This window comes from Chenopodium quinoa, unplaced genomic scaffold (assembly GCF_001683475.1).
Source record: "Chenopodium quinoa cultivar QQ74 unplaced genomic scaffold, ASM168347v1, whole genome shotgun sequence".
Taxonomy (NCBI): Eukaryota; Viridiplantae; Streptophyta; class Magnoliopsida; order Caryophyllales; family Amaranthaceae; genus Chenopodium; species Chenopodium quinoa.
The window spans coordinates 462,803-473,280 of record NW_018744676.1 but is presented as its reverse complement, the minus strand read 5'-3'; the positions used below and the strand labels follow the sequence as shown (position 1 = coordinate 473,280).

The 10,478-nt window shown below is 33.5% G+C and overlaps 1 protein-coding gene across 3 annotated transcripts; it reads left to right on the top strand.

Moving 5' to 3' along the window:
- Positions 1-264: 264 nt before the first annotated feature.
- Positions 265-6,599, top strand: LOC110702217 (bifunctional nuclease 1-like). Of its 3 annotated transcripts, none has more exons than XM_021879919.1 (11): positions 266-664; positions 1,426-1,736; positions 2,395-2,565; positions 2,659-2,708; positions 2,815-2,871; positions 2,978-3,043; positions 3,128-3,202; positions 4,066-4,184; positions 5,412-5,503; positions 6,075-6,130; positions 6,264-6,599. In XM_021879919.1, exons 2-10 carry the CDS (start codon positions 1,442-1,444, stop codon positions 6,125-6,127), a joined length of 978 nt encoding a protein of 325 aa, XP_021735611.1. In that variant the 5' UTR covers positions 266-664; positions 1,426-1,441; the 3' UTR covers positions 6,128-6,130; positions 6,264-6,599. The 3 variants fall into 3 exon arrangements, with proteins under 3 accessions (XP_021735612.1, XP_021735611.1, XP_021735610.1); XM_021879918.1 differs by having other exon boundaries at positions 6,255-6,599; XM_021879920.1 differs by lacking the exons at positions 6,075-6,130; positions 6,264-6,599 and adding an exon at positions 5,607-6,045 and having other exon boundaries at positions 265-664.
- Positions 6,600-10,478: the final 3,879 nt, after the last annotated feature.

Here is a 10,478-nt window from a genome sequence, read left to right as displayed (position 1 = left end):
ACAACGAGTCATTCTCATTATAGATCTCTTGGAACAAGTTTTGTAGAGCTAGATCATCTAAACCTATAAGTCAACACAACTCATATTTCTGTCGGATAAAATTAGTCCCAACTAGACCTCAACCTTCACGATTTTTTTTGTTCGTCTATTTACAAGTCAACACAATTACCATTCCATTATTGTCAACAATTATTGAGGGTGCAAAGTGTCATTGAGCAAATTAAACTTGAAAAACAGATAATTCTTCATTTGTGTCCTCTATATAAGGAAATATAAAAATATCTTCCCAAGAAAAAAAAAATAAAAAAAAGGGGGCCGAGGAATCTCTTATCCAATTTTATCTACTTTGCTTGATTAATTTTCGTCGGTCCATTCTTAAAAAAACCCACCTTTCTCCACTTTGATTCCATTTTTTTTTTCGATTTTAATTTCACTCTTCAAATAATAGCCTTAATTTTGTTCTCATGGTCCCATCAAAATTTCCCAATTTCTTACCACTGACTACAGTATGATCTAACACCCTTTTCAATTTTAGAATTTTTCGAAATTGGGTTATTGTTTTTTTTACAGGAAATTGATCGTTGAGGTCTTAAATAGAAGAATCTCACGCTCTTTGATCGTCATAAAATTCCCAGATTCCTTCAAAGCTTCTCTTTTTTAACAGGTTTGATGCTGGAATCTGAACAATTTATCCATATTTTGTAATTTGATTTAATTGACTAATTTGCAACAACAGGTTAAAAATAAGTGAATATTAGAAAATATTTAGGAAATAAATAGAAAGTTGAAGTTTTTTATGTCCAAAATTTGCACTATTATCAATTATGCTTGATGGGATATAGATGATTAAGCTTCTCTTGTTACTATGTTTCTACTTTGGACCTTTGGTTTGTAGGGAGCCATAAAAGTCAGTGATGTAGATGGATTTGATCCTAGGTCTTGGGTATCATCCCCGAGACTTTTAATTCACATGGGAGTTGTAATTGATTGAATAATATTGCTTATTGCATGAAGTATGTTGTTGCCTTTGTGGGTTATAAGTGATGAGTATTCACTGTTTTGTTGGCTGTTTTTCTGTAAAAGATTGTGTATCAGACTTGTGGTCCAGAAGGGTATCACTATAAAAAGTGTGAAAACTTAGTTGTTGTAGTAGTATAGTAAAATGAAGGAACATTTTTTTTTTTCTGGAAAGCTTTGAAATAGTACTAAGTGGGAAATCTATTTTGTGTTTTATGAAGTAGTTATCAAGATTCGGCTATGTCTTATCTTGCTAGTTGCTAGCTTAAGTTGAGTAGGAAATGGTTAATTGTTGGCGAAATTTCTGATGATAGTTTACTGGTTTAGTCATGAATACTTTTTGGTTACTTGTAAGTTATAATAAACTTGTTCATGTAGTAAAATTGTTGGGACGGTTGTTGATATCAGGACTTGGAAGTAGGAGATGGGGTCATTACACGGACCAGTCGTTTGCCCTACAATTCGTGCTAAGCAGGTCGGTGTTTACCAAGCACCAATTAGTGTCTCTTTGATGAAGGATGCCATGTTCAGAAGTGCATTTTGGGGTTATAAAAGTGTACGTCAACGATCTACTAATGCGAGCATGCTTACGCGCCCAATTAATATCCGAAGGTTTGGTACAGTTCATTGCACTTTTAGTTCGTCTTCCAATGGAAGTGGTAACAGAGCAGAAAAGGAAAATGATGAGGATTATGTCAACTCCAGTGTAATTGAAGCTGGTAGGATGTACTCTCATTACCATTTCACGAGATTGATTGTTGGCATAGTAATGGTCTTATATAAAATTCATTAAATCAATCAATCAAAGCCTTAATCCCATAAGTGGGGTATATAAACTTTATTAATTCATCTTATACTTTGGTATTCTTGCTTGCTAATTTGTGTCTGGTTTTCGTCTATAGGTACTACAATGTATCTTGCTTTTTAACTTTCAAAAGTGCCAAAGGATAGTATGAGCCTATCATTGTGCTGAATGTCTTTTAATGTGCAGCTAATAGCTCTATGCACAAGCTTGTTTTCTTACGACTGAGTATTAATCAGTAGTCTCTCACTTTCTGTCTCTTTTGTAACCATTATCAATTCATTGGACCGTTGGATTATTGTGGGAGAAGGGTTATAAACATATTTTCTTAGAATATCAGTAAATTATGTAAATGGAGAGCTAACTTGCATTCTCTTGTCATATCTAATTTTTCACCTTTGTTGTATTCCAGATGCACTTGAAGCTGTAAATACAGTATATAAAAAAGTCAATTCTGCATGCCTTCCTTATTGATGCTTTGGTGAATAATGTGTTGCCTGTTTCTAGATTGAGATTTCTTCACGTATTATTTTGAGCATACTATTAATCAGTATTTTTGTATTGCTTTATTGTAGTTGAGGTGAAAAGTGGTTCAGATGGTTTCACAATTAAGATGAGAGATGGCAGGTTCTTAAAATGTGTCCATAACAGCCCTCAAGGTGGCCACCTTCCAGATTATGCACCTCATCCGGCCATTGTGCTTAAAATGGAAGATGGAACGGGTCTTCTTCTACCAATAATTGTTTGTATGTACATAGACCTCTTTGCTAACAGATCTATGCATTCTTTAAATTCTGTTAAATCAATTTGATAGCTGTCCAAATTATGTGTTCTTGCAGTGGAGATGCCTAGTGTGTTGCTCATGGCTGCTATCCGTAATGTACATATTGTATGTGTCTATTCTTCAATGCAACTCAGTTTTGTTGTGAAGTTAATCAGCTACAGCAGTTATGGTTATTTTAGTTTAATCACAAATGTTCTGATGAAATGTGCAGGCTAGGCCAACAATGTATCAGATTATGAAGGAAATGATTGAGAAGATGGGATATGTAGTAAGTGGGTTATATAAATATCTTCTCCCCGTTTAGTTATTTGGTGGAAAGTGAAATTCTATCTTTTAAACCCCACAAAGCATATTTCTTAGATGCATTTTTGCAGGTCAAACTTGTCCGTGTAACTAAGAGAGTCCATGAAGCATATTTTGCTCAGTTATATCTCACAAAGGCATGTATATGATTATGTTTACATTTATAGTTTACTCTTTCTAGTGAAGAATAATGAATTAATCGTGGAAAGTCATTGATATAGGTTGATAATGAAGATGAATGTATCAGTTTTGACCTTCGACCTTCAGATGCAATTAATATTGCTGTAAGATGCAAGGTACATACATTTTCTTCCAATTTAGTCACTCTTCTGGAGCCTTTGGGATGCTATCTTTTTGTTTAGCCATGGAAAAAAAAGTAACATTACCCTTTTGTACTGCCTTCTGAGCACTATTTGAAAGATTCTGATTTTGGAATCTTGCCAACTACTGGATTCTTTTGTTACTTTTTGCTTAGGTTCAGTGCTAGTTGCCTGATATCCTTGGTATATCAGTTCAGAACTTCAGATTTCGGATCTATATAATTTTAGCTTACTGATATCAGTGTTATGCCTATCTTTTATGCTATGATGTATTGTATTGATATCTCAACTTGTCTTCACATTATTGGACCTTCTGTAAATAGTTTCTGTTAAGCAACACACACAATATTGTTTGCATTGTTTCTGGCAAGGAAAAAAGTCTGATGCACCTATGATCTGATACCCTGATTTTTAATTTGGTTTCCTCGTACGCTATAATGGATTTACTCAACGTTGATGTTGATGTATATGCTTCCCCAACGGTCCAACTGTTGGTTTGACCATTTTATAAAATGAGCTAAGTAATATGGAGTATAATATTCTGTAGTATTGAGCTCTTACTATATATCAACACTAGAAAGTTGACCTACCGCTTCTAACACATCATCTACTACAACATGCTTTCTGTTGAGAAGGAAGAAATTTATATTATATTAAAAGAAGTCAGTCAACTAATGTAAAGTTATTGACTTTTCACTACAAAGATCTCTTTGAGCAAGAATATGTAGTGTTATGTACAGGCAAATCCGATTAAAACATACATATCACATAGTGTGTCAAACCTTTATAAGCTAATTAGCTTTTAAGCTTTACTCTGAAGCTTATCTGTATCTACACAGGTGCCTATACAAGTAAACAGGAACCTGGCTCAAAGTGATGGTATGAAGATAGTTGAATCTCCAAAGACGATAAATGTGGGCCTTGCATCAGATGTCATGTCATTCACGGAATTGGATCGGTAGGTTATTTTCCGTATCATTTTGGCTCAGGTTCAGGGCCCTTCTCTTTGGCTATGGACTAGAGTTCATTGAGCTTAATAACTGGTTATATTATGGAAACAAACACTGTATTGTCCCAGTTTCATTGCATGCACAAATTTTACTTTTGTCCATCTACTCTTGAAGTTGTTGCAATGAGCTTAACAGCTATGTTAGTCGGACTCGGGTACCCGTGTCCAACACGGATACGTGTCCAAGTGTCTGACTCGGCTATTTTGTGAAAAAAAATCTATGATTTTGAAACTAAAATAAAGTGTCCAAGTGTCATACCCATGTCCGAGTGTCGAAGGTCCGACACGGGTACCTGAGGTAAATGAAGAGTCTGAGTAACATAGCTGAACAGCTTAGACACAATCCATCAAAGTAATAACACCTGGCTGTCTCTTAGACCCTACTTCTCTTTCACCTTATTTTTCCCGAACTTAAATTATTTCTACTGAATTTTGCTGTTTGAACTGTTTTTTTTTTTTTTTTTTTTTTTTTTTTTGGTATGAAATTAATGATTTAAGCTGAATTGTACCAATTAAAACTGATTTAACTAAAAAAACCCTCATATTGATCAAAACTGATATCCTACCAATTAAACTTATGTCGACTGATATTTTTTTTTTTTAAAATTTTTATTTATTTATTTTGGGTGAATAGAAAAAAGTTTTTTAGGGGGGAGCCATGTTCCTTAAACTAATAACAAAGACCCAAATTCCCTTAAATTAGTCATATTATTATGGTTTGAGGTGGATTGGAGGACGTTATATCATCGTATCTCATACCTACTTAAGATGAGATGAAAGAGTAAACTTATGTTTGTGAAATATACTTCTTCTACTATGTAGTGTTTATTTTTTAATTTATTTTGGGCAATTTATCAAGAAAAATTGCCGAATGAATGAAATTGGAATAATAGAGAATATCAAGGTTCTACAAGAAAACATTTTTTTTTTTCAAAAATCTATTTTATGCTTTGAGGTTCACTTAAGCAAGCACATGTTTGTTCTGCAAAATGTGCTCTACCATGAGGTTTGTGGCATTACAGTAGAAGAGCACTACTAAATTTCTTGGCTTTTTTGATGCATACTTCGTAATTTGTATGTAATGATGTATCAATCAGTGTGGGATATGGTTTTTTATACTTTGATTTATTCTGTGGAGCACAAACTGTGTATTAATTTTTCTGGGCCCTGATCCAGGCCTAATGGTCAGCCATGTATAGAAACAACAGAATTTAACCTGCTGCGCAACATGCTTAATGCTGCTTGTGAGGAGCGTTATCAAGAAGCAGGTATGATGATTGCCTTTTATCCCATCTATTTGTGTATCAGAGTTCCTCTGTTAGTACATCTGTTTGTAACTAGCTCCACATTTTCAACTGCACATAAATTTAGGTGGAAGCTAACCCTGTGCTGTGTAAGTGTGTAACATAAGAAGAATGTACAGGGAGCTTTTTAACAAAATTCACAGCCTTAGAACACACTAAATGTGTTTACATGTCATATGTGTTGATTGTTGATACCTTGGTGAGTTGGTGCTACAAGATCTCAGAACTCTAATTTTTACATGCCTAAGCTCTTAAATTGACTTTGCTTTCACCAACTTTCATGAGCAAAAACTTAATTTGACTCCTATATACGGAGCACTTGTAAAGTGATTTATTATGTTGTTGCGGGTTGACATACAGCATGTCTCAGTCTCATCTGAGACTAGCTTTTATACTTGAAGAAATTTAGCATAGGCTTCTCTTTGTTATATTAATAAGCTTACCCTGCTTGATACATTTCATCTTCTGAAATGAATACCTTTAAAGCCCTCTAATTATTTTTTTTGGTTCTCTCATGGTTGTGCTGTTCTGGCAGCTCAATGGAGGGACAAACTCACCCAACTTCGGGCTAAGAGAAACTGGGCATGACAGGTAAATGAATACCTCTTTTTACAACAGCTAATCGGTACTAATTTTCTAAGTCAATTCCTTTGGTAGAAATGTAAAACTGCAATTTCTTTTGTGTCAATTCCTTTAATAACTTGTTTGGTATTAGTTCATGCAGATTTGCAGAATTCAAATAATGTACATTGTATATAATTTTATGAAGCTGAAGATTATGCTGGTTCCTTAAGCGGATCGAAATGCCCTTTTTAGTGTTCTCTGTGTTAATAAATCCTGTAATCATATTTGTGAATAGTAGCTATAGATGAACAACCTTTACTCCCATGATAATGGAACTTACTGTTACTCTGAGTATGCTTCAGGCTAAAGGTTGTATTGGTATGTCCTTCACTTTTAGGCTGTAATTCAAACACGAACAACATGAATCGCTGTGCAATGTTGAATGTTGCATAGGCTATGGATATGACACTCCGTTGGTAAACTGGAAATATATGCTTTCAGACTGTCTTAAACTTAAAATGATGTGTAATTGGATTTCTTTTTGTTTGGATTGCTGTCATACACACATAGAGTACATAGTATTGCTTGGGAGTTGGTACTACTTGGAAGGTTCTAATGTTAATTATGTTTAATAATAGTAAGCCCATAATCTTAAGAAAGGAACTTAGTATAATCTTCTTGCTGATCTTTTAGGTGGGAGGATTTTGTCCAAGATAAGAGAGATATTTTCCGTATCCTTCTCTTCTTCTAGAATCACTTGTACAAGCATCCATGGTGTTGTATGTTTTAGGTAAGACGTGTTACCAGATTGGAACCTTGTTCAAGGCAACTGACCTGGTTTAATGTGCAAGACCTCTTGGGAGGGTCGGGGATAATAAAATCTATACTTTAAAAGTGTCTCTAGTGGAGATTGATTTTAAGGTTGTAAGATACAATTTTTACCACTACACAAAGTATTATTTAGTAGAATATACAATAATGGAGATTTATGATTGTTTACACTGTCGGTCGAGTTCGTTGACTGACTAAGTTCTTGCCAATGCATGACAGGAGGAAGTTGAGTAGGACATCATAAAAAGAACAAGAAAATCCGTACATTTAGATAGCTAAATCTTCGAATCTTTCTAAAGCATCCACACATTGATCTTTCTTATATTTTGATGGACCCTTTCTTCAATAGTAGAAGAAAAGTCATTGTTCCTTTAGTTTTTTTGACAAATAATTTCAGTATAAATGATAGTTAAATGACTAATTAACAACATATGATATTAATTAGTTTCTTTTTAAAAAGTTCATGGTGCCAAATCAATTCTATAATCTCCTTTGAAGTCATGTTAATGAAAATATCAAAAATGGTAGTAGGTGTTGGATTTCTAGTGGCAAAATGGATAAATGGTCATTTTGTAACCAATTGTCATTAAATATACGTATTGTACTTTAAGTCACTAAAATGGGCCCCATGTGTTCCTTTAATTCTGTCTAAGAAATATAGAAAATACATTTTTGCTAGTATTTTGCTATATTTTGTTGCTTCAAGTTTTCTAACAATTTTTGACATTTTTGTCAATGAGGAAAACAAAATTATGCGAAATAGTTGAAAGATTACACGACACTTTGACGATTAGGTAGCATTAGAGATTCTAAGAGTTAGCATAATTTTTTACTTTTGTAGAGATTTTAAGCGTTAAATATAAAAGTATATGTCTACCATTAAAAAAAGGAAAAAAAAAAAAATATATATATATATATATATATATATATATATATATATATAAAGAGGGTTAAAATATTTAGGGGTCGTTTGGTTCGCACAGGGGAATCATAATGAAATGTAGAAAGAGAATGAAAGAAATAGAATGAAACCCTCACAATTTAACATAATGTTTGTTAAAAAAAAACCTAAGGAATCATTCATTCCCAAGCACCACCACAACACCACTTCCTTCATTATTTGCCAACTATCAAAATGTTCTTAATAATCATATCATACTAGTATAAGTTAGCTAAATTCAGAATTAATCTTCATCTTCAAAATCTGACAGATAAAAATTGAACGGGTTGCAATTATCTGGATCATACTCTCCATCCCTATTATAATTCAATGGATTGCAGAAATCATCATAGTCCAAATACTCATCATCATAATAATAACCATCATCATCATCATCATCATAACAATAATAGTAATCATACCCATCATCATCATCATCATCATCATATCATCATCATCATCATCATCATAACCATAGCCAAGAGCATCGGCAAGAAGAAACGAAACATAAGCATCCACACAAGCATACTGAACCTGTTCATTAGACAACCAAAATTGATCCCAATCACTCATTCCCAACTCTCTGGACTTAGCAATTCCAGAAAAACCCAGAACAATTTCGGCCATATCTTCCATCGAAGACCTCCCAAACCCATTTTCTGTGGCTAAATCAACCAAACACTGAACCTCCAACCCATGATCGGAACCTCCTAGAAGGTTCCGATCTCTGCCATTGTGGACCCCAACGAAGGTGATGCGATCATCGGCGGGGGTCGGCGAGGTGCTACCGACGGATCTAAGTGGAGGGGGAGGGTTATGCGTGGGTGAGGGAATGATTTTCGGGTGAGAGGAGGGGCGGCGAGGTTCCGGCGAGGGTCGGGGGATGGCGGCAACATTCCGGTGAGGGGCGACGACGTTCCGGCGAGAATTGGGTGAGGGTGGCTGATGTGGGTACGGTGGGTGGTTGGGGAAAGGGAATGGGAAAGGCTAGGGGGGGTGGGGGAATGGGAGTAGAAGGTTTTTGGGTAATTAAAGGGGAAAGGGAATGATAGAAATGGAAAAAAAAACAACAAATAATTTCCATGGAATCCCATTCCCTTTGATTATTACTGCGAACCAAACGGCCCTTTAGTGAATTGCTATCGTGTTTCTTGCTATCCGTACCAGATTTAAAAATTAAGTTCACAAGTTATACAAATTATGTTGTCTAATAACAAATTTTTTTTGAAATTGCATTGTTTAATAACACATATACTTGTAAATGTTAATAAATCAAATAAGATAAGTTCATATAACTAATTAAAGTTTTTTTTTTTTTTTTTTTTTTTTTCTCTAAAAAAAAAAAAAACTAATCAAAGAATAATTATAAAAACAATTCAACTTCAATTAACAATTAAAATAAAATAAGTTCCAATGTAATCTATATAGAGAGTAATAAGTTTTAATAATAACTTATTTTATTTTCAAGGATTTTAAGCTTTATTTTCTTCAATTCATATGTGTTTGACTATTTTTTTTTTTTCCCTAAGCTTATATTTTCTACTTCTTAATAAATGAAATGAAGTTAAATTAGAGCATATGGAGAATATCTGTAATCACCTTTAAAGTATGAGTACATTACAATAATATAGTGTAAAATATAATTTAATTGTATGATATATTAGTGCTTTTGAAAATTAATCTCATCATGCTGAAATAGAAAGGGTAAGAAGTTGGAAGAAGCGGTAAAAAAGGAGAAAAATAGTTGAATTAGATATGATAATGCTAACCTAATCTACAATTATCTACTGCCCACTGGTATCTCATACCTAAATCTCACCCAAATTGGTTCATTCCAACCTGAAAATATATACGAAGTATACAACTAAAATCACTCGGGTTTTCATTAAAATGTATTTGACAACCGATGTAAAAACAATCGGATCCTAATAAGATTTTACCTGACTATTAGCCGTTTTAAATTGACTAGTCTTAACCAAGATACATATAACATACTCTAAACATTTGATTTCCACAACTTTTGTGAACTATTTTTAAGTGTGTTCTCAATTAAACTTAATTGACCTATAACTAATTAGAGTTTATAAGCTCCGCTTTCTATGTTAATGTACATCTAATTAGCCTTGAAATCATATTTAAGTTAAACAAAATAAATTGGTAGAACCTATTAGATTTTATTTAAAACTTGTTGTAGTTATAAGATGAAAATAACTCATATTAAACTTATTTTCCCTTTTTTTTTTACTAGTATTTTCCTATTTTATCTTATCCGAAATTATTTTCTTGAAATTGTTTTTTTTTTTAAAATAAATAAATTATTTTCTAGCAATAAACGGGAAAAAAGTTAACCAACACCCAAAAATGTGCCCAATTATAAATACTAATAGACATCCACCTCACCTCTATTATTATTACACTTACTCCAAATTAAAGTTCCATAAATCTAGAAATACCATAATAAATAAATAAAAGAAAGAGAAAAGAGGCGGGAATAAAAACGGTAAGGCAATCGGGAAAGCAAACGTGTCATTGAAAGCAATTACAAAATGGGACCCACTTTGAGTGCGTGTCACCCTCAACATATCAAATACCACCATTTCCATT

Excerpts from the sequence above, each read along its gene's own strand:
- LOC110702217 (XM_021879919.1), top strand. The coding sequence starts at position 1,442 with ATGGGGTCATTACACGGACCAGTCGTTTGCCCTACAATTCGTGCTAAG. Across the intron at positions 2,566-2,658 it reads TCTTCTACCAATAATTGTTT|TGGAGATGCCTAGTGTGTTG; the intron begins GTATGTACATAG and ends GTGTTCTTGCAG. Across the intron at positions 3,203-4,065 it reads ATATTGCTGTAAGATGCAAG|GTGCCTATACAAGTAAACAG; the intron begins GTACATACATTT and ends GTATCTACACAG.